At 27.8% G+C, this 25,102-nt stretch overlaps 1 protein-coding gene across 2 annotated transcripts in view; it reads right to left on the bottom strand.

Annotated features, from left to right (window-relative positions):
• Positions 1–2,457: 2,457 nt before the first annotated feature.
• The window catches only part of LOC107441751 (Casein kinase Ialpha), a 66,892-nt gene continuing 44,247 nt past the window's right edge, over positions 2,458–25,102 (bottom strand). Inside the window, exons 3-8 of one of the 2 annotated variants that reach the window (XM_016055115.3) lie at positions 19,752–19,878; positions 19,570–19,668; positions 15,640–15,779; positions 12,008–12,161; positions 9,692–9,908; positions 2,458–3,642 (exon numbers count right to left, since the gene is read on the bottom strand). In XM_016055115.3, the coding sequence (XP_015910601.1) occupies positions 3,632–3,642; positions 9,692–9,908; positions 12,008–12,161; positions 15,640–15,779; positions 19,570–19,668; positions 19,752–19,878 (748 nt within the window). In that variant the 3' untranslated portion in view covers positions 2,458–3,631. Of the gene's footprint in view, positions 3,643–6,068; positions 6,285–9,691; positions 9,909–12,007; positions 12,162–15,639; positions 15,780–19,569; positions 19,669–19,751; positions 19,879–25,102 lie in introns of those variants that run through there. The other variant, XM_016055114.3, reaches the window with a different exon arrangement.

Here is a 25,102-nt window from a genome sequence, read left to right as displayed (position 1 = left end):
AGTTCGTTTGCATTTGTCTTTCTCCCCCCCCCTTCCTCAGAAGGGTTTATTCAATTAACAAAACAATAATGAAGATAAACAAATTTGTGAAGGGTCCGATTAAAAGATAAAAACGGACCCTTCACAAAATAATTTAAGTTAAAATATTTTGTGAAGATTCCGTTTTTATGAAAAGATATTTTGTGAAGGATCCGTTAATGGACCCAAATTTCTTCTAAACAGACCCCTGATTTTTACAGGGTGCTTCCTCATCATATATAATTAAAACCTAAGATTAATTTTTCATAAGTTGTCTTTAAAATAATACTAAATTTAGTTAGATTTAGAACCAGCTAATTAATGTTATATTGTACCTCAGCAAGTTGGGATGCAGAAAAAGAGGTTTTGTTCCTTCTCTATCAACAGGGGTCATACAGTTTATGATATGTTTAAATTTACTTCAGTAACTCATGCAAAACAATAATCTGAAGAAATACAATATTTGACACAAATGAACTTCAATATTTTAGTTGTAATTAATGAAAGTTTTTTTTTTTTTTAAATAATAGGTATAGTAATATTCACTTTCAATGCTTGCATAACTGAAGAAGGTAACTCATATTTGAAGTTTACTAATTGCACAATCAATTGAATGTCACTCAAACTTATAATTTTTTTTAATATCCTATGCTCAGCTTGGGTCAATCAGCTATGCGCTGTGAAATAAAAAGATGGGAAAAACCAGAAGAAGTATCCCCATTGTCAGTACCTTTCAATTTGGAGCACACAAAGAGGTATTATCCAATTAAAAAACTTAACACAAGTGAAAAAAAATCCTGAATTTGGAGGCAAGAATTTTGAAGTTACCACTAAAAAGTTTTCTCAATGTTTCTAACAATAAAGAAAGATATTTTGAAAAAGTTTGTTACATAAAATGAAACTTTATCTAGAATACAATAAAAAAATTCAATGTATAAACAACTTACCAAACTTATTCCAACTAAGCAATAAATTACTTGGATAGCAAAAATGTTTCAGTAACAGTGAAACAAAATTTTAAGACAAAATATGTCCTTAAATTGAAATATAATGGTTAAATATATTTTCATAAACAGAAAGTGCAATGAAATAAAGGATATGACTATAAACTGTATACAAAAAGTAAGAGATAAATTTGGTGTGCTTCTATAGTATAAAAACAAACTTTAAAATTTGTGGAAGAAAAATTCTTTAATTTCGTATATTACTAGACATAATTAAAAATTACTTTGGTCAAAACAGTATTATGTATTGATTAATTGTGATCGTACTTTTATTAAGATGGAAAATTGATATCAAATTTAAAATTTATTTCATATTCTTTTGTTTTTCTCACAACTGATGAAATGAGATATATCTAGAAACAAACAATTTTACAATTACTTTCTCCCTTGCCTATTTTATAAACCAAATATATTTCATAAAATTCTTTTTAAGTTCATTCACATAAATTTCATTTACGTAACTGTTTAGTTTCTGGCTTCATAAAGTGGTATTACTGGTTTCAAACAAAATTACTGTCCATAAAACAGTGTTTTAAGATCAGTGTTTAATACTGTATTCTTCAATTTGACCCTAAAGACAAGGGAACTCTTGGAGGTATAACCAACTCACCTTTTCAAAAAACTTTTTAGTGAAACTAATCCATATTTATATTAGATTACTGTGTTAGAACTGAACAAAATATTTCATTTAAAAAACCTCATTAACATAGCTGTGAACACAGAATTAAAAACATCCAATAGATTCTATGGTACAATATAAACTACAGAATAAATAAAATGCTCCTATACAGGATATTTTCAGTCTTTTTTTTTTTAATTGATTAGGTAAAATAAGATAAAAAGTATATTAACAGAAATAACTAAAAACCATTAAAAAATTTAATGTTCTTAATTTTTGAATTTAGGAGTTTAATAAAGATTTTTGAGTTAATTTAAAAAGAATTTATGAATTAAAATTAGGTACTAAAACTTAATTACAAAAAAGAATTAGCATTTATTTCTATTTATTTTTAATACACTTTCTTTTATGCTCATTTCATTATTTAGTAGATAATTAAATTAAAATTCTAACAAAAAATTCAAATTTGATTGTTTTTTTAGAAAATGTACCATTCTAAGGAAATATTTTAAAATTTAAATTATCATTTATTTAAACAAATAGTTTCTATATGAATAACAGAATTTATTGGTAAAATCAGGAGGAACTTTTAAAAACCAATAGTCTACTCGAAAATTCTGTAACGTCGCAAAGATGCATTATTAAACCGTAAAACTTCGATTCAATCAGTACTGTTGTATTTCGGTCAATATTCTGTAAAATATACCCATTTCCATATCTAAGTATACCATAACTAATCTACTAAATTGTCCAAAAAAAAATAATAATAATAATAAAGTAAAAAATGAAACTTGAAGATAGCAAAAAAACACTAAATGACTATAATTTTGAACTTTATTGCATAAATTAGAATAAAGAAATCATATAAGGTTGTCAATTTTACAAATGGTTGACTATACATCACATAAAATGAAAATTACAGCCAACAGTTTTAAATGTGTTAAAAAAAAGCACTTATTCACATACTACATTCCTACCTTAAAGTTCATCAATTGTTTATAACATACATATAATTCATTAATCCCTTCAACTATATGAACATTATGTGGCAGTTATATATGGGTAGGGACGATACATCTGCTCATTCACAAATGTATAAACTCCAGCAAATACATGAAATAAAAATGACTCATTTGCTAAAGGTTAATAAAGGAATCAATCATAAAGCAGATTACACACAAAAAATAAGGTACCATTATTTGTTTGTATTTTTTATGAAGAAATAAAAAGAAAACAAAAGCAGAACATGTAAGAGTCCAATAGTTAAAAGAAACACAACATGAAATGGGTGAGTTCACTTTGCTGAAGGTTCTATACAGCTAAAGTGACAGCGCTGCATAGATATTTTTTTTTTCCTTGCCGAAGTTTACTTTCTTATTTTATACATTCGAGATCAGATTAACTGGAGGTAAGCACATAAAGAACCTTGAAAATACAATCCAGCCAAAACTCAACACCAACATTTTTTTTATTTAAAAGAATGATTAAATGATCTTTTTTTTTAATATTTTCTTGTTTATTAAATCTCTCACGCACATGCACAAATGATGATGAAATTATGATGATCATATAGATCAATGGTGAAGTTGGGATTGAAGCGAGTATGATCACACACATACACACATAAAAGAAAAGACAATGCTTACATCTCGCTTTAATTTTTTTTTTACATGCAGTGATGATGAATTAACTGGGGGAAATGATGAAAAAATAAGCAGTTCACAACGCAGAAAAGAACTTCCATTATGGTGGGATGGGTTAATATCCTTGTAAAGGTAAGTTCCCTGCATTCTGAAACACTTTTCTTTCTTCGCCCTACTATGTAATCCAGCAGACAAGAATTTCACAGCAAGGTTATCATGATTTTCTAGCTTGACCATCCCCTTTCCCCCAAATGTAAATGACAATTTATCGCAAGATGCTATTTCCAGTGTAGTGGCTATCAAGGTTGTTCCTATTTCCCAGCGCTTCGTCTGGGAAGGCCACCTAGTTAGCGACCAGCTAAAAAAGATATAAAAAAAAGTGTAAATGTTGAGAGATGTGTGCATCTTAAGATAAAGAACAGTATTTCATGCAATCATTTAAAAATATTTTGATTACACAAATGAAAGTAAAACTGTTGGGAGGTTTCATACTTACCATTACTATATTTATTTCAACTTTGATAAGACCCAAATGTCAATAAATAAATGCAGGGAATTTCCCAGAAAAATCCCAGTATAGTGTTAACATGGATTTCTAATATTATCACGGTCATATTACCTCACCTTCTTAATCAAACCCAGTCCCAATCCAATCTATTACTAGATGTTTTAATTTAAGAAGTGAAAATAAATGTTAAAGATTTCATATTCAAATTTTTTATGTCATAAATATTTCATTATTATATAGATTAGTAAACAAAATAAAACATTATCATATAAGTTTCACTTAGGAATTCCTAGAAAACACTCCAAATTGATCTGTGTTGAATGTGCTTACTTAAGATCCATAATTTGGGAACAAAATTGCCAGCTAAATAGGTTTTTGTGTTTCAAAAAGGCAGAAGAGGGTTCATGCAGTAATTTAGATCCTTAAATTTGGAGCAAACATGATTTCTTAGACCTCTTTAATTGAATTAAAAGATTTTTGATAGCACGCTTCATAAAATATTAAGTGTTGATGACAGATAATGCATTGATTTTATTTCACTTAGTCAACTAGCAAGAAGGCTTTCATAAATTTTCTAATGTTCCAATAATCCAGCAAATTCATTCTATCACCTACAGACATGCAAGAGACCTGCCACATTCTAATGTCATTGCCCATTAGCCAAGTTTTCTGTAGAGAGATTATTCTCAGCAATACTTTCAAGATTTAAAATCAAATAGGAAGGAGAATTTATTAGATTTGATTCTTTTTCTAAGAATGAACAAATAATTCAACTGCGAATCAAACTAAATTTGTATATTCTTAGTGAGATAATTATTATGCTGTTTCAAAATTTGAAGCTCAAATAAATATATAGTAAAATTGCCAGAATTTAGTTCACTATCTGGAGCCGGAGCATAAAAACTTTTTCGGCTCTGGGCCCCTCAATCATCTGATTATATTTTATCCCCTAAATCATCTTATTATACTAATAAGATAAGGAAATCAGATTTCCTGATAAACCAATTTTTGTAAAGGAACCATCAAATGTTTGTTTTACTTACATAATATCTGAATTACTATGGTTTGTGTAAACAATTGTTCGTCTCGGAACATATCATTAATAACCAAGCAAGTTTTAAATATTGAGGATGTGAAGGCTTTTATGGTTAAAAATTAGAGATCGCTGTCTTTTTCTGTGTGAAGAAATTAGATTGCTTTTTTCAGCTTGTCTATCTACCTACTTTATCGAAAGACATTGCAGAGTTCCTGAGTTGAATAAGGCTAAAAGAACACTTGTTTTGTTTTAAAATAGCATGTATGTAATTTAAATTTGAGAACAGGAACCACTTTCCAAACAGGAATAAGTAGTCTTGTGCATGGCATGTCCAATGTCAAACCATTATCAAACTATTTGTAGTAGGGTTTAACAGTATTAAACCATTTGTAGTATGGTTTAACGATAGAAGATGGCTTGAACCACTTGGATTTTCTCCTGCCTGGACTAATAAATACATTTTTCTGAATGTTTTCAAATTATTAGCTGGCACTTACATAATTTCCCTCTACAGTCAACTGTTAAATAGTGGTAAGTTAAGTTTATTGGATTACACAACACAATTAATATATATTTATCTTCAGTACTTGATAATAAGGCTTATATATTTAATCAAAATTTTAATACAACTTTTTAATGAATTAATAATTTTGTTAATCATTGCCATCAATTAAAAAATGATAATGGAATTAATAGTACCACTTATCATTCCATGTTAAATTCATTTAATAAATAATTTATTCAATAAACTAAAGACCTGGGGATTGGTTTTTTTAAGATTTTATTTTTAAAAAAGGTGAAATTTAATGAAAGTTATGAAAAAAACTGCAGCTGAAACTTTAGTTAAAAAATTTAAAAAGATAAAACTACAATTACAGTTTGAATTTCAGAAAGAAAAAAATAATAATAACTACCGCTGGTATGAAAGCTTTAGTAAAATAGGGACAAACTTACTAATCTTAAATACATACATCACTTTGTAAATACACAAAAAATACTAATCTCAAATAACAACTTATAATCTAAAGATCCTGACAAATCCAAAAATCCTGTTATATTACATTAAAACATATTTATTTATTTAAAAATTTATAAAATCTTTCTTTAACAAATAGGCAGGCCAAACAAGGCCAACTTTATTTTGATGTTATAAAAAATGCTAACATAAAACAATGAGATTAGTTTTAGAATTAAAAATACTACACATGACTTTAAAATATTAAAACTAATAATCCAGACATATTTTTTTCTTCATTTTATTCACATCAAAGGAGACATTTTAAAGAAGCTCATGAAACAGAATATACAAGGCTTCTAGGTATATACATTTTATGTGCAAAATGCATTCAACAGATTTTGAAATTATGGTGCATAAAATAAAGCAACACTTCTTCTTTCCTTTTTTATTTAACTGCCAGTTTACCAATTTTATCCATTAACTCTTGATTAAAATCATCTAAAATAAATTGGGGAAAAACCATTTGCATAATTTAGTAAAGGAAGTAAGTAGGAGGAAAAAGTGCAATTTTTATTTCAAAAATAATTAGCAAGTTGCCAAATAAACTTATTTGTTTTGATTTGCAAAACAAAATTTGTCTGCTAATTCTAAATATATAATTTAATTGTAAAAACATTAGATCAATAAATCTTTTTATTGCAACAAGATTATATAAACTTTAATAAAAAAATTTAAGTGGCATTTTTAAAATGTATTTGATTGTTATAAAAATTAGATTATTTTCCTGCAAATTAAATTGTTATAAATTAGTGCAATATCTCAACAAGTTGAGAGCAGTAAGGTGACATTATTTCAATACTTGAGCCTAAAAAAACTTTTTTGTTTTTATCAACTTAAAAAAATTTTAATTTATAATTAGAAATCAAATTAGAAAAAAAAATTTTTTTTTTCATTATAAATGCAGAAGGGAAAAAATTGAAGGCAGAATTTTAATATTTCAGTGAAAAATTACATTATTTTGTTTCCAGAGGATAAAGAATGCCATTATAACACTGCTCATTTACATTTAAAGGCAATTTGAAATATATGCCTTCAAAAACAATTTTAAAATAATAATGAAGGATAATACAAAAACAAAATTATGGACTTTCAATCTGATATTTAACAAATAATAATAAAAAGGAAGACAGCTAGGATTGTTATTTGTTATTACTTTCATTATTTTAAATGTGCAATAAATAAGTTTCATTGTTATATTAAAAATTTTATATTAAATGCTATTAATATATAATTATACAAATGCAGTATGCTAGAATTCAACCAAGTTTAATATATATGCATTAATTGATTCTATTAATAATCTATTTTGATTTAACCCTTTATCAGGGGTGATTGTTGCACTAAGTAAAAAACCCTGAAAATTTCGAATGCAAAAACTCAATAACAAGATATAATTTATGTACTATTCATATTTTATATAATTTTTTGAACAAAGATTTATAATTAAATTACCCACCAATGATGAATAACACACTTTCATTGCAACTAATTTTTAAAAAACTTTGTTTTTACAAGAACAGGGGTAGCAGCAAAGCTTTTTAAAATTTTAGGGTAATTTTAGGAACTTTCTTCAAAAAATTTTAGGTAAATTTTAGGGGTAATATATGATTTTGCTAGGATAGAAACAGATCACACGGTAGTTTATTACATAACGGAAAATTATTACAATTCATCCACACATATCATAAATAATTTCAAGCCATAAAATAAAGCTCTGAAATTTGTTAAGTCAAGAATGAAATCTCTAAAGTGTAAAAATGAAATTTCAACTTTACATATTACCTATCAGAAATTAAGTGCATAATTCAGGAACAGGCAAAAGTGAGAATAAATCAAGAGAAAAAATTAATTAACACCAACTTGGATTTTTATTTAATTTTTACCTTCTTAATCAAAACTTTTTTATTACCCTTTACCTTACTTTATTAAGAAAAACTATTGTGTGATAATATTAGATTTCAAATCAGCAATTTATATTAGAAGTTAGAGAAAAACAAATTAATCATGATCATTTTTCTAACATATTCTTGATATGATTTGTGAGATTCTTTTACTGCCCTCAATAGTGTTGTGGTGATCTTCAACACTCCTCCATAATTTCGAATGGTATCTTTGATTAGTCTAAGCGACATAATAGTATACTCATGGTGACTTACATTAAGCATTGCTTTATTTATCGAAAAACCTCTCTCAGGATCAGAATTCCCATGTGGCAAAATTAAAACAGTTTTAATTAACGTAGTTAAATTCTTATATTTTAGATTATTGCTTTTTTATTTATATTTAGCCATTAACTCTAATTTTTTAGGATCACCAACAAAATTTTATCAGATTTTTAGGAATTTTAGGGTTAGCACATACTTTTAGGAATTTTATGAATTTTAGGGGGAATGCGACCCCTGCAAGAATTGCAATACTGCATTTTAAAATAGCTTGAATATGAATCACAGTATTGAAGTTTAAGAACATTTAAATACAAATCGTGACATTGGATTTAAACTCTCGTAAATGCGAATAATGGTATTGATTTCACACACATATATGTAAATACAATTACAATATTGGATTTTTATATCATCTGAATCCGCGATGTACGATTTTTAAATTGCGTGAATATGATTTACCATAAGTAACTTAAGTCAGGTATATACAAAAATCGATTTTTGATATTATAATAGTGTAAATATGAATTGGGGTATTAACAAATTCTGGTCTAATTTAAAATATTAAAAATGGTTAAAAGCCGACCAAAACAAAACAAAATCTAATTGTCGGAAGAATCACGTGTGCGAAAACGCCTAGCTAAAGTGATTTAGCAAAAGTTTTGAAATTTAAATTTCAGATTTTTTAAATATTAAGATAGCAGTAAAAATTTCATCAAATTTTTTTGATTAGCGGAAGTCAGCAAAAAATTTAAATACCCTGCATTGGAGATCCTAAACCTGATGAAAAACCCGGAATTCCGGGGTACACCCAAAATACAGTCACTCCTGCTTTATGTACGAAAGACTTCCAAGTCCCACTAACATTATTTCCATATAGTATTGAAACGAAACAAAATATCCATCAAATGTAGTATTTCCATTTATCATTACAAGATGACAACATACAATTATTTGAAGTTCAACAATCACTGATGGAATTATTTAGTTCTGGATATTTCATTAGGACACCATTTTACAATTAATCTTTCTAATCTTGATTAATTTTACAAATTTTCCATATTTTTTATAGATTCATTAACAATTTCAACTAGTTATAAAACAAAGTATTAAATATATTTAACTTTAGTTAAATTTTTTATTAAGCTGTAAGTCTCAAATTAAACATTTTATAAAAGATCAGATAATATAAAATCTTGAAAAAATATTTGTCTAAGAGAAAAATAGAAGTAATTTAATAAGGCAAAAAAGTTTCACACATATTTGATAATTTTTCAATAACTAGTAAATAAAGGGTTAAACAGGAAAAAAAAATATTTATATACTAAAGAAGAGAGTCCATAATTTTTTATTATTTCTAATTAGAACTCAATTTAAATAAATGTGCAGCAGAAAAACTCAGTTTGCATAGATGAGCAGTCAGGGAAAAAATGTGACCTAAAATATTTTTTAAATTACTAAATATGCTATTTAAAAGTAGCATTTAAGTTAACTATTTAAGAAATAAAACCTTTTTATGACAATTACTACCAATCATCAATTTTGTTACAATTGTTATACTGATATTACTTATTTAAAGATAAACCTTGCATTATACCCTTGAATGCATTGAATTATATATAATAAAAGAAAGGAAAGGGAAAAGATAAGTATATATATTTAACAAAAATATAAATTACACACCCGTAGCAGTCACGACCTGGGAAGTAGCACCAGCAGCGGCTGCAGAAGCGGCTGCTTTTTGTTTAAGCATGGTCCAATCAAATGTGTAATCATATTGATGGTTGAGAGTTCTAAACAATATTCTGAATAGTTGCCGCAGATACATGTAGTCAGGTGCTTCTTCAAAGCGAAGACCTCGGCAGTAGTTAAGGTACATTGAAAATTCGGCAGGAAATCCCTGTAGTGAAAACAAAGTTACAATGAGTAATTCAAAAAATATATACTGACTTTAAATTGATAAAAACTTATGCCAATAAAATGATTCATGTTTAAATATATGCATACATATCAGTGAATAATAGCACAAAACCAAAAATTTAAGTAATATTCTATTTAAAAACATCATAATAGAGTTATGCATCAATCTTTATTATGCATCTCTTTATCAATCTATTCAGATGCATATTCATAATCACTCTTATTGATAAACAAAATGAAGAATTTTCAAAACAAGAATTATATTTGAATATTTAAGGCTTTTAATTAAGACTGATCAAACATCAGCATAACTAAGTAATTTGATATTCAAATTTGCTCTAGTTTTATCCTTTAGCTATTAATAATGAAAGAAAAAGAATCTTTTCAGTTTTATATGCATATATATTTAAAGTGTGATTACAATTTTACCTACATAAACCTGCTGAAGAACATATATATTTATTAAAAAAGAACATTGAAGAAAGTGTCTCAGAGGACCAGGGGTGCAGAAAATTCTCAGTGTCTAATATTTCCACAGAGTAGATTTTTTTTACTTCTGCCCAAATTATTAAGCGATTTTTTTAGTTATAACTTTTTTAAATTATTTTTAAATAATAAAGTTTGTGTACTGTTAAAAGTTCTCACCTTTAACAAAAAAAAAAGAATTTATTTGATATTACACAATTCTTAAACAGGGTGGTTACTCAAATCAGGTTTCAAATTTCCCTGATTTTTCCAGGTAAAAATCCTAAAATTCCCAGGTCAATGTACTTTTTTCCCTTCATAAAGTTTAGGATGGGTACAAGAAAAGTGTCAATATTATAAAGTATTTTATTTAAAATATTATTTTTTTTAATGTTATTTTATCATCTTTGACTCATGGGATAGAGTGCTAGCCAGGTCACCTTATGAGAATGATGTGACCTGGATAAGTTCTCTATTCTTTAAGAAACCATGGGAGTTTAACAGGGTTATAATGAACCAAATTTTGATGCAAGCGAAGTATTGCTAAGTTGATGTTATTCCAACTGTTTGGCAATAAATTTTCGTCTAAAAGTGGGTATAACAGTTGGTAAAATAATTTTCATTAAAAAATTAGTAAATTATTTAAATTAGTAAAATTAAGAAAATTCAAAGAAAAAATTCCAGCTTTTCTTTAAAAAATATCTATGATTTTTCCAGGTTTCTGTACAAATTTCCCTGATTTTTCCAGGTTTTTTCCAGTATAAAAAAATTCCCTGATAATTCCAGGTGTTAAAGATTTTCCAGGTGGGTGGCCACCCTGTTAAATAAACCACAGGTGCCAACTTTCCAAACTAACTATCAGTAATAAGAGTACAATAATGCCATGTTTTACTAAGAAACATCGTTGATACAAATGCAACTATGATCCAAAATACTGTTGATTTGCTAGCTCTCAACTTACAGTAAGATTAAAGAATAGCATAACAACAGCAAGTTTAAAGACATTTCCCCCTTTTAAACCAGTTTTGGCATCGTACAATGAAAAATGAACATTTATTCACTCACCTGCCTGCTAAGGGAGAGAAAAAAATTCAATCTCTAACTAAAGTCAAAAAAAGAAATATTCCCCAAAAAGAATAATTGACACTTTATTCCCATCCTTATCTGTATTTAAATGTCCAGTTTCCTTTCGTGTTAAGCAATAATCCCCTTAAAAAAGCATAAATTACTGCATTAAGTGACTTAATTTATAAGACCTAACATATGTTTCAAGCAAAGCAATATTTCATGTAAAGCTATTTTTTTGCGTCAAATGATATTTCACGTTAGCGAGGTTCGACTTAATTATTTAAAATGAATCTGAAGATGAAAAAAAGTTTTATAACAAATCCTTTTTGTGAGAAATGCAACATTACGTTTAAATTCATATTGATTTTTAAAAAATTATGTGCAATAAAGAACAGAGTATAAAACAAAAACAAAATATATTTAAAATACAGATGGACCCAACACAGATAAATCTTACAGTAACAAGTTGAAAATTACATATTACATCCCATAACAATTAGTAAATTCAAAATATGTTTCTGTGTTCAATTATGCAGACTTACTCACCTTACATAAGACCTCAACATTAGTAGACATTTTCTTTTCACTGATTTTTTCATATTTCTGCTTTTTATTTGCTGCTTTTAGACCTTGCCAGGGTAAGCTTCCACGATTAAAGTACATAAGGACATATCCTAGGGACTCCATATCATCTCGCCGACTATGAACAAAAAAATAGATGTTAGCTTAACTATAGATTTAGCATTAAAATAGAGAAAATTTAGTTGCTATTGATCATGCAGAAAATTTCCTTTGAGTATGACTAAAAGTATTTAAAATTAAATACTCCACAGAAACCAAACAAAGTTAACAATTAGCGAGAAAGAAACAATAAAGTGAATTAGAGACAGACAGCAATTTTCGATCAGGTGGCTAAAACAAGAGAAATATGTAAAATCTATTAAAGCAAAACAGAAGGTGGTTTGCAATGTTCAACTAATGAAACTAGAAAATTAATTTGCATCAAGTTTCAAAATTAATTACAAATATCATTTATAGAAGACACATCTGTTTAAAAAACTGCAAAACAATGTTTCCTGCTGCATACTTGTTGTCCATTCTAACTCAAATAATTACACAAGCATATCAGTTAATTTTGTCTCAGTCTATGCAAGATTACGGCTGCAAAAGTTATTTTGAAAACAGTGCTTCATAGTTTTTCAGCAGTAGAGCCAGCTGTTGTGTAATTTATAACTAATTTAGAAATTCAATTATAAAATAATTTTCTGGGCAACCCAGCAGAACTCAGCAAACTGATTTCCTTTTGTTTTTCACTATTTTTTTTTTCAAATTAGTTCATATGTAGACATCTGGTATAATTGATTTAGAGTAACTGCTCTGTGTAGTAAGGCTTTTAAAATAACTGGAAATTGTTTAAAAATTTCACTTGACAAGTGAAAAAAAAATGTTGGCATCAGAATTTCGTTTTTTCAATAATTACAATTTCGTTGTTGTTTGTAATGCCACTTGCCACACGGGCAAGCCTGCTTGGTGAAACCGAGCAAATTTAAGGCAGAATGTGCATTTGTTTTTCAGTGGCACCATCTATGGTCAAGAATTCGACTTCTGCCACACCAAATGTCGCACCTGTTCATAGGGCGGACCCATTCATTCACCCACAGATAGTAATTTTGACCTGAATCAGAGAATGATCAATCTCCAATCCAGTACCCGCAGAGGTTTGATTTGTTATGGGAACATGAAGGACTTTTGCAACTAGACATAATAATTACAATTTTACAATGATATATGAATTTTAACAACCAAGATTAGTGTGTTTAAGCCATTTTAAAAATCTAATCAATATCTAAAGTTAAGTAAAAAAACAAAAAAACATACATACATAACCAGTTATTTAAGTATTAAAAGCCCTAAAGAAATAAGTTAAGCTTTTACTTCGAACTAAATATTCAGAAGAAAAAAATTAAAAACACACTCACCTTCACATAGAGTTCAGATATATAAGTGACATAAATAACCATAGAGTATTTTTGGGAGTACAATTAACAAATGACAAATTAATCTCCTTAGATTCTACGAAGCATTCAATAAATAATATGACATTAATATTTAATACAAATCATTTCAAACATTGGTATAATTAAAATTAATTAACTATTAAATAACTAAAATTTTAACTTTTACAGCCTCACTTCAATGTGTGAAACAAAATATTTATATAGCACCTAGATCTTCCCCCCCCCCTTTTCTATTAAACTAAATTATTAACAGTATTTCCTTTAACAGTAAATGTTTCTTACTCTTACCACAACTATCCTTGAAAATTGTTGCTTTAGTAGTCTTCAATAAAAAATAGTAACTTAAATAGTCCCCACAGAGTAACTATTTTATTACTTTTTCCATCTTTTTGATTAATTTTTTAAAACTAAGCAACTGACGACTGCATCACTTGACACAATTGTACAATATGATAACTAATAACATAGCCAGATATTACAATACTTAGCTAACACAGGAACAGAAAACTGGTTTATCTGCAGAGCATGTGGTAAAATATTTGTATTCAAATGTTACACTAGGTAGGTTCTCAAAGACACGAAAGTCTAATACTAAATGAACTTACAGCAAAACTTCAAATTAATTCATCAAAACTTAAAGATGATGAAAATGTAACTTAAGATGAAAGACAACTTAATTTATGAAGATAAGTCTATAAACATAACGAAGGTTAATTTTAAGTTTAACTTAATTTTGTCAGCATTATTAATTTATTTGTTTATTTTTTAATGTTTGAATTAATTTCGCCTGCAAAGCCAAAATAAATCTGCAGCCCACAAGCAGTTTAATAACTAAAAAAGAATCAAAACTTATTTTATTAGATTATTAGAGCCTGATCTTTGCTTTATTTGAAGGGGGGGGAGGAATTAGCATTTTTGTAACACACCTGTCTCAAAAACAAAGCAAATAATTTTTCCGAATTTTTACAACTGTCATAAATTAATTGAAAATAAAGATTAATTTTTAGGAATCAAGATAAATAAATATAGAAAAATTGATTGGAAGCTGAAGGGAACAAGGTTGATTACAACAAGGAAGTTTTTCTACCTTCCCTAATTATCATATAATATGAGAAAACTGTCACTAAATCTTCATGAAGTAAAAAGATTTTTATAAATAGTTCCTATAAGATTCTTTTTTGTTCAAGAGCACAATAGTTGCTCAAGGTCAAAAGAGTCAAAAATAGTTAAACAACTAAAATTAGGCAACTAAAAGTCTCAAGACAGTACAATAAATCATAAAAAGACAGGTACAAAGTCAAAAATGATTGCCAAAATTAACCAGAATAAAATTAAATCCTTATTTAAAAAGTGGCATGATTCTCAAACTTGATGAAGCTAAGTGTAACAAAATTTTTGTAATTAAGATAACAGAATATTTTTTAAGTGGAATGAGAATTACTACTACTTTATTAATTGGCTAATATGACTTCTTTCCAGATCGTTTAAAATTGGTAAAAGAACGAAACCCGTGAAATTGCCTTAGAGTTAAAAATAAAAAGTAAGTAAGGATGCTTTTCACCCATGGTCAAAAAAGTTATGAATTTGAGTAACACTACTGTTTAAAATTCTTCTGTGAGCTACCAATCAAAAGAATCCTTTTTTTTTAAAAAAAAAATAATAATCTTACATTTGGTTTATCAGTGTATTGGAGGAATCAAAGTTAGCCAACTGGAGCATTAACTTGATCTACAAAAATATCCCCATGAGCTACTAATGATTAATGATTTGGCTATCACTGCTTTAGATCTTTTACAGAACTTAAAACCTTAAAAACTAGTACATACAAGTTATATTTTAACTTAAATAGATTGTCATAAAATCAAAAAACTTATTTTACTATATAGAGTAAAATAAGCACAAATCAACACTTTTCATACGAGCGTTAATTTATTAATACATGATTTTTAGAAAATATTTCGATTTTTATTTGCAATAAATAAAAAAAAAGACAACTTTCTAGGTTACTGGTTTTGTTATTACTTTTTCAGGTAAAAACAGGTATGAAATATGGATTTCTGAGAAGAAAAAAAAAACTAAATTTTAATGGTACTACTTAGTTTTGTGCCTAAATAAATAAGTATATACATCTGGATAGATAGATAAAATTAAGCTATTTACCTTTGCTCAATGCCCAGGTGAGCGTTAATGCTTGCATATCTAGCAGTTCCAGTTAAGTTTTTATCTTCGCGGTATGGAATGTGTTGGCGAGTTCTATTGTCTCTATATTTTTTAGCTAATCCAAAATCAATCAAGAAAAGCTAAAAGAAACAAAGAAAACAATGTAATTTGTAATCAAAATGTGACATTATTTCAGTTATTAATAACAAGCAGAAAAATTATACTACAAAAATAGACTCCAATTCCACAAAAAAAAAATTTTTTTTATCCTTTAAAAAGGAATTTAGCTCAGTTTTTCAATAAATCTCAAATGAGCAACAACTTAATGGTAATTGTTCACAACCACATTTCCAGGTCACCTAAGAACTTTATTAGATTATTAGACTTAAATCAGCCACACACACACACAAAAAAAAAAAGAAGAAAAAATACACCAGATCTAAGTATAACTACAAATATATAACAGGCAGCCCATACAATTCAGAAACATAAGAGTTTTGATGATTCCTTACAGCATTAATGAAAGTCTAGATCAGTGTTTCCCAACCTTTTATGTACCACGCCCCACCTAAGCCTTTCTAAAATTCTTATGCCCCCCTATGTAACATATACATAATTTTTAATATTAAAAAATCGAATTGTTCACTTAAGAAACTTAGGAAATTGTTAGCGAAACAAAGTAAGTAAATTTTCAGAACATATAATGAAAAACTAAAATTCAAATTCGAAATAATTTTAATAAAGATTTTTCTATAATAATTTAATATTTTAATTTAGTGAGATTCTTGCCCTTGATGCTTGCTGCACGTAGATTTTATCTTAGGTTCCAATTTGGTTAGCTTCAGTCTCAAGTCTCCCCGTTGTGTTATATCCAGACAGTTATTTTTTTTTTTTACCAATAAAATCATTTACAGCACTAAATCCACATTCAGCTAAATATGAAGATGGAATCGGTAACAATAGTTTTCTTGCACATTTGATTGAATTTGGGTATTTGTTTTCTGTTTCCTCACGAAGCCATGCCATCACTCCTTTCATATTAAATAAAGTTTTAACTGACTCATCATTTTGCATTTCTGCAAGTTCTTCTTGATATATTTGATATATCAGACAAATCCACTAACATGGACTGCAACATCCATGTTGGAAAATAAATTTGTTTTAAATCAGAATATCTTTCTTTTAAATCAGCCGATAGAATTTTCAGATGATAGACAATAACAAGTAAAGCGGTATCATTTACTTCACATTTTTGGAGCCAATGAAACTGTTCAAAGTTTTTGTTGTTAATATATTTCTGACATAACTCAATAAGGGTAATGAAGCCAAATATCTTCGCTTTTGCATCAACAAGAGTTTTATTTGTTCCTTGAAGTTTCTTATTTAATATATTCAGTTTTTCAAAGATATTGGCTAAATAACTCACAAATGCTTTACCATCGACTGTAAACAGATACTTCATTTCAGGTTTGTCGCTTAAAAAATCCCTAAGTCACATAATATTTATTGACCGCAATTATTTAAGAATTTGCTTTTTTCTTTCGATTTTGTCACCGAAATCTCGCATTGCATTTAAATGGCCCAGAGCAAAAGGTTTAAACTCATGTCGACACCATTTTTGAATTCCCCCCCCCCTGTTTAATCAAATTGCCCCCCGGTGGGGCGTGGGCCCCACGTTGGGAAACACTGGTCTAGATTAAGAATCCAAATGGTTTTAGCACACATTAGCATTACATAAAAGACAATTTGGGGAAATTATTAAATCAAAATTATATAGGTGTTTTGTGAGGTTGTTAGTAATAACCAATTTACACCAACAGATAGATATAGGTAAGATGTATACACATAAATGCAGAAAACATTAAAGTGAAACAAAATGCAGTTTGCGACAGTAGATTCAAGGAAGAATATTATATATACATTAAACTATCAATAACCTTAGATCATGTACATGTACATGAATTATATTTAAAAAAATTAAATTAAGTTTTCCAGTCACTTTTTCTATTCATTTTTTTTCTGTCGAAAATTGTTTAATGATAAAAGTGCATCAATGCAGAAAGACTCCAGAAAACAAAATTTTTATTAAAATGTCCAATGTCTCCATTCAAAATTTTGAACCTTCAGAATCCATCAACATGGCATGGAAATATTTTTCCTCCCCAGATATTTTTAAATAAAGTTCTTTGAAGCTTCAAAGTCAGCACGCCTAACTAAATTTTGTCACTTACTTATACTATTTTTCTGGTTGAATTAACTTTCATGCAACTTTTATTTAATGATTATTTCCAATTTCAGGGTTGCCACAGAAAAAAATGAACAAAATAGTTGCTTTTAGTAGCCTAAAGTATGAAAATAGTTGCCTAATAAGAACAAAAATTTTTCAATAATATTACTAAAATTTTATTAAATGACTTCATTGTAATATACCATGATCTATTTAGTCAAGTTGACGGCCAATATGATAATTTTTAATAAACGTTAGTGTTCTAGCACTAAATTTTTATATAAAAAAAATTTGTATATTTGCAGAACATTAAATACTTTTAAATGCTAGAATTAACACAGAAAAATAATTTTTTGTTAAAAAAAAACATACTCTTTCTATTAATTTTCACTTTCATATAATTTTTCCTTTTATCAATAATTGATTTAGCAAATATATATATTGAAAAAGTGATTACTAAAATTCGAAACTCACGCATCATAGTATCGTATTAAAAATTGGGTTCTTTAAAATCACGCAGAGTTTCGTAGCAATAACTGTTGAAAGGGCGATTGAGAAACAAAATAGATTCACTATGGAATCTGTGCAAATTGAGCACATAAAAAGTGATGACTCAAATTTGCAATTGAATACTTTTTAATTTTTTAGAAGAAAAAAAAATCATTATGTTCAGAAGCTACCATGGGCCACAAATTGTCAACATAATTTATGCTTAAAAAAACATTGCTAGGAGCACAGAAAAGTCTCCTACCCCTGAAAATAGTTGCTTTTATGGCCTTTTCAGGCAAAAAAAGTAGCCATAGTTGCCTCAGGTCGAAAATAGTTGCATTTTATCACCTGTGGCAATCCTGAATTTGAATTTTTTTCTTAAAGTATAATTTAATCCTAGCAAAAATGTTTGCAAAAAGAGGCTATTAAATGAAAAGGACTAATCAACATCGATCACCAAATCTTTAGGTTTGAGGAATAAGTTGGCAACTAAGTGAAAATTTAAATTTTCAGGTCTAAAATTAATCAACACAAATGAAAGACAAAACATAATTACTACAGTAGAATAAAACATTCTAAAAAAACTATTTATCAATGAAAAGAACAGAAATAATTTTTTAACTGGTAAAAGTTGTTTATTTTTGTAAGATCACATAACATTTGCAATTAAAAGACTTATTGCAGAACATTAGACAAAATCCTTCCTTCTGGGTTGATTAAGCCGTTTTACTCTTTTATTATTATAAGAATAAACTGCATTCGAAGAAAGAACATTTTTGTTAATTATGTTTAAATATTTTGATTAATCAGGAGAAAAGTTAAAAACATTCTGGTACTTAACATCCCAACACATTTTGATATATTACTTATTCTGTCCAGGTCCCAGGACGAAATTCGCGGCAAGTCCCTTTCTCAAAGCACAAGTCTTATTTTAATATTTTAGAGAACAGTTAAAGATTTTTTATTTGAAATTAATTTTTATATGAAGGAATTCTGAACAATTGGAAACAAACTAATTAAAAAAGCATTTAAGGAATTCTATTTGGGCCCTAGGACAATTATCCTTGTTACCCCACCCCCTCCTCGAGTACAGCCTTGGTCAGTTATTTTGGATAGGATCAATTATTTTGTTTACACCCTATAGCATGTCATATACCCCAAAATAAAAAAGCTTTTTTTTAAAAAAATATTAAATAATAAAAAAAATTTATTACCTTATTGCAATGACGTCCAATACCCATTAGAAAATTGTCAGGTTTGATGTCTCTATGAATGAAATTTTTATTGTGAACATATTCAATCCTACCAATCATCTGAAAAGAAAATGGCATAATAAATTTACATACATCCTAATAACCATTTTAATTATGAAAAAGTGATTATTCAAATAACAAACCTGATCTGCCAGCATCAAAACTGTTTTCATAGTAAATCTTCTTGAACAGAAATTAAACAAATCTTCCAAACTAGGCCCTAAAAGATCCATGACCAGTACATTGTAGTCCCTTTCTTGTCCAAACCATCTGAAAAATATTTAACAATTATTCCTCGAGTAACACCTAAATCATTTCTTTTCACAATATAAAAGGAAATAAAAAATTTTTGAACAAAATTATTATAAAATCATATAATCAATATAGTTTAGTGAATTGTGATAAGGAACCAAGAGCAGCTCTGCGATGTTAAGATGTTTATGGATACATAAAAAAAAATTTATTGTTGTGGCAGGATAGGAATTTTTAATAACCCAAATTAAAACTACAGGTGACAGCCATTTTTTGATTATTACTTTTTTCATTTATTTATTATTTTTATTTTATTTATTTTCCATTTTTACTTACTTTATTTATCACATTTTTTTCAATCAACAAAAGTAATTCTGCAATAACTTCATGGCACATTAAAAAAAATAACAGCCATGATTAAAATTTTAATTTTATTGTTGGTAAGTAGCAGTCCTAAAATTATAAATTTAAAGTAAACTTCATAAATTTATAAAATACTTTTTTTTTTTCAAAATAGGGACAAATTTGAATATAAAAGATAGTAACTTTTCAATCAGGCTAACCTACAACAAACTAATGCATAAATATCAAAATAATCTCTTTTCATAGATCGATACCTGAATTTTGAGCTAAAATCTATAATTAAAAAAAAAAATAAATAAATATACAGTGAAAAAGAAGTAATTATATTGTTCTATATTGATTTTTTAAAAGAAAATTTTAAATATTCTAACGTAGTTTGATAAAAAAATTTAAAAAAAATTGCACTTAAACCTTAGCTTTTAGTTTACAACATAGCTAACATTATAAAAAATCTACGTATAAAGTTTCAAAGAATTCTATAACAAATTACTTTTGTTATGTGAGCAAGTATTAAGAAATTTTTTAAAAATCAACATATTTTCAGAAAAAATGTACGAAAATTCTGACAATAAATTTGATTATCCAAAAATTTATTTTTGTAAATGAATTGGATTTGCCTTAAACATATATTTTATTCAAATAACAATGAGTAAAATACCCAAAGCATAACAAAAAACTTAGTTCCGTTCTCAAGAGTCTACTTCCGGTTTCAGTTTCGCATGTTAGCATACGATAAAACAATTCGCGATCGCAACGAACTATAGGGGGCGTTGTTGTATGAGACGCTTACCTGCGANTTTCAGTTTCGCATGTTAGCATACGATAAAACAATCATAACATCGTTTCTAAAAAATCAAAGAACAAAAATTTAAAGGGTTTCGGAAGGCTAATTAATTAAAAATTCGGATGCAGTTAATTTTAAAAAATCGAAACTTTCGTCGGAATTGCCGATATTAACCCAATCGAATACCTTAATTATATCATAGCTAAATATTAAAAATAAATTTAATATAAATAAAAAAATAGGGAATTTTGCAAAAGAGAAATTCAAAAAGGTAACATTTTTATCCCGCATTAAATGATTCAGCGCAATTGCAAACGATAAATTTCAACTAACTATGAAACAGCGATGTCAAATTCTGAGAAATCACGTGCGGCAATGATATCAAGGAAGAACGTGAGTTTTCGAAATGGAGCTAGTTTAAATCGAATACACTATTATCCAGAATCCGAACTATCGAAAAAATAAATAATAAAAAAAAACTATACAATAACAAGAAATCGAAACCATCTATCACCTTTCATGGATAGATGGTTTAGATAGTCCCAGGAATGCTGAAATTACAGCTATATATAGAACGTTTAGAAAGCATATTTAAGACATATCAAATTTTACAATCAATAAAATCGTCTAAAAATAGATCTCTGGAATGTATATTTACAGTATCTATGGAATGTGTATTGACAACCTACAAAAACAAATTCAGCAAAATTTTGAATTTCATATTGGATTTAAAGCTCATTGAATTTGAAATTGGCAGTCAATTTACAATATTTTGCGTAAGAAAGCACGTGCTGCACAAATTGCTAGGAAGAACGTGAGTTTTTAAGTTTGAGTTGGTTTATATCGAACAATATATTATAAATACAACAAGAAATCTGAATAATCTTTCGCCATTAATAAACAAACGGCTTAAATTGCTCCAGTAATGTTTCCTTGTAAAACAGCTGCGTATGACAGTGACGAGCAGGCTTAGAAAACAAATTTAGGACATATTAATTTTTTCAATCATCAAAATTATCTAAAAACCATCAATCCAAACAACTTGAGTTTTCCAGAAACCATTTTTGAAATCTTGAATGTCATTTAGTTTTATTTACAAAAAAACAAACATACTATAACAAAAGGAAAAACTAACGAGGGTTCAATATTAAAAAAGATTGGTGATAATTTTTATAACTTAAAGCAAAAGATAAGAACTGTAAAGTAGTAGTAAAAAAATCTTGGAACGTGTGATTCGTAAAGGCAATAAACTGCAACTTCTATTTAAGGTGATTGACTGTGGCTTTAATCACAGAAATCCAAAAAGCTACCAGTTTTACTTTTTAATACAATTTTTATTGTTTATATCAATTTACTTTCATGTCAGTAAAGACGAGATTTCGTTATCGAAATTTCAATCACAGTCCGACTGGCTTAAGCACTCTAATTTCGGCTATAGCTTCATGCCTGATAAGAAATGCAAGTTTCGATTGTTTTTGATAGCCGATAACAAAATTTGTCATTTTATAAGCTAATAGAATTTATCGTCTATCAATCACTGTTCGACTAACTAGTGCTCAAATCTTAGTTGGATCTCTGAACCCAGAGCGTTTAAAAAAAAACACGGGTTTTAGAAAAAGCCGAGCATACTTCGGCTTTCATCAAAAACCCGGGTTTTATCGCATTTTTGTGTAGGAAGAAAAAAAACAGGGTTTTTTTAAACAGGAAAAAAAACAGTGTATTTTAAATTTTTATTCATGAGCTCTTAATAAGATAGCAGGATTTGCTTCTAGTTCAATATCGAAACAGTGAAAATGCTTTTAGCCTTCATGACGATGTATTTTTATATTTTTTTCGATTAACGAAAAATCTTGTACAGTATTTATGCGTGAAACTAGGAGAGGACTTGGAAAAAGAAGCAAGGCAAGGAAACGTGATTACAGTAAAAACACAAGTTTAGTTTATTTTAAATTTTTGAAAGAAAAAAATAATTTAATTTAATTTTTCTCTGCTATATGCGAATAAATAGGTATTTTTGGGGTTGTAATAGTATATTTGATGAACTTAATGGGTAAAATTGCTGCTAAGGATTCGACTAAAATTCCAAATCCGACCACGCGGGTTTTCGGGCTGGGCCCATTTTGGTAAACCCTGTCTGTGCCTGGCGGCAATACAATCAAGTTTCAATCAAACCCTGAGTGACAGATGGAAGCAGAATTTATTTCTACTTCATCAATTAAACAACCTAGACTACTTTTCAATTGACTAAAGTAGTGCTCAAATCTCATTTGGAGCTATGTGCCTGAAAAAATTGCAAATTCCAAGCATTTTCCAAATGGTGCAAATTAAATTTGCAATGAAGTCAATTGAAATTTAATCCCTTTCTAAGCTAAAAAAAATTTTTAAAGACATTTTTAAAAAAATTTAACTACGCCCCCCCCCCCCAAGTTGACTTAAAAGGAAATATTAAGTTCATTATCAGGCATACCAGGAAAAAAGTAGTACTCAATACATTTGTAATAAACTATTACAAATGTGATAGAATGCAGAAGTGGTGATATTTTGACGAGAATAAACTTTAACAAATGTCACCACTTCTCGTCAAAATATCACCACTTCTTTTTAGTTTATTTGTAAAACGTAGTTTTTAAAATGTTTGTTTTATTTGTATGAAGAAAAAAAGTAATGCAGTAAAAAAACTCATACCCATTTAATTCTAATTATTTAATCAGGGTGGCCACTCAAATCAGATTTTAAATTTCCCTGATTTTTCCAGGTTTTCCAGATAAAAATCTTAAAATTTCCAGGTTTTTGCTTCTTTTTTTTTATAAAGTGTAGGATGTGTACAAGAAAAGTGTCTTTCTTATAAAATATTTTATTCAAAATGTTATTTTTTTTAACATATCATCTTGAAAAAAATATATTATGACAATTTGGCAAGATATTTTTATTTACTTTTCAAATGTTTTCATACAAAATTTTGAATCAAAAATCATATATTGACCAACAAAGGAGCCTTTTTTTAAAATTAAAATATGTTATAAGAGGTTAAAATGAAATAGAAAAAATTGCCATTAATGCAACAATTGTAACAATTTGTCGACAAACATTGCTGTTAGCGATTGTAAAAAAATGTGTGATTGGTTGGTTTGCTGAGAAAAAATAATTCACAGATTTCTTTGAATGGGAGTAGAAAAGCTTTCAGAAAAAGAGTGCAATATAAAATCTATTATTATTAAATTATAACCAACGATTTTTGGAGAATTTTATAAAGTTAAAAATACAAAAACATTTTGTCAAAATAGAAAAAAAAATTACCGCCAAAGTATCGGAACAAATTTGAGCCCATGGATTCAGCCCAAGGACAGAATTTAAAAACAGAAGCTAATATCCTAATCCCTTTTTCCATCTCCACCAGAATCTTTCCTAAATTGCACAGTCAAATAGCGGTCAAAGGTTTCTGCATTCGTTTAGCAACCGTGGGAGAATTTTATGTGGTATTCTAGTTTGACAGAGCTGTAATGGAGCAAATTTTGAAGCAAGCAAAGTATCGCTAAGTTGATGATATTTCAACTGTTTGGCGATACATTTCCATTTTAAAAAAAGTGGGTATAATGGAGGATGAAATAATTTAGCTTAAGAAAATTAGTAAATAATTTAAATTAGTGAAATTAAAAAAATTATCAAAGAAAAAATTTCCAGCTTTTCTTCAAAATTCCCTGATTTTCCAGGTTTTTATCCAAATTTCCCTGATATTTCCAGGTTTTTTCCAGTATAAAAAAAATTCCCTGATAATTCCAGGTTTTCAAGGTTTTCCAGGTGGGTAGCCACCCTGTTAATAATAAGCAAATTAAACATTCAATAAACATTTAAAAAAAAATTGGAAAAACTTTTACATTAAAAAAGTGTCTCTTACAGGAATTTTTTTTTTTTATTTTTTGAAAAAAAAAAAGGAAAAGGAAAGTCTGATTAAAGAATAAATAAAATAAAGTGAACAGAAAAGAGAAACAATTTTAGTGAGCTTTAAACTTACATTACCAGGTGGATAACACAATGAAAGAAACAAAAACTAATTACTTTTTATTCAAATTCGAATCGGAAGTAATGAAGCGTAAG

This window comes from Parasteatoda tepidariorum, chromosome 10 (genome assembly GCF_043381705.1).
Source record: "Parasteatoda tepidariorum isolate YZ-2023 chromosome 10, CAS_Ptep_4.0, whole genome shotgun sequence".
Taxonomy (NCBI): domain Eukaryota; kingdom Metazoa; phylum Arthropoda; class Arachnida; order Araneae; family Theridiidae; genus Parasteatoda; species Parasteatoda tepidariorum.
Note: the sequence above shows the minus strand (reverse complement) of the source record. Positions and strands in the feature narration are given on the sequence as shown.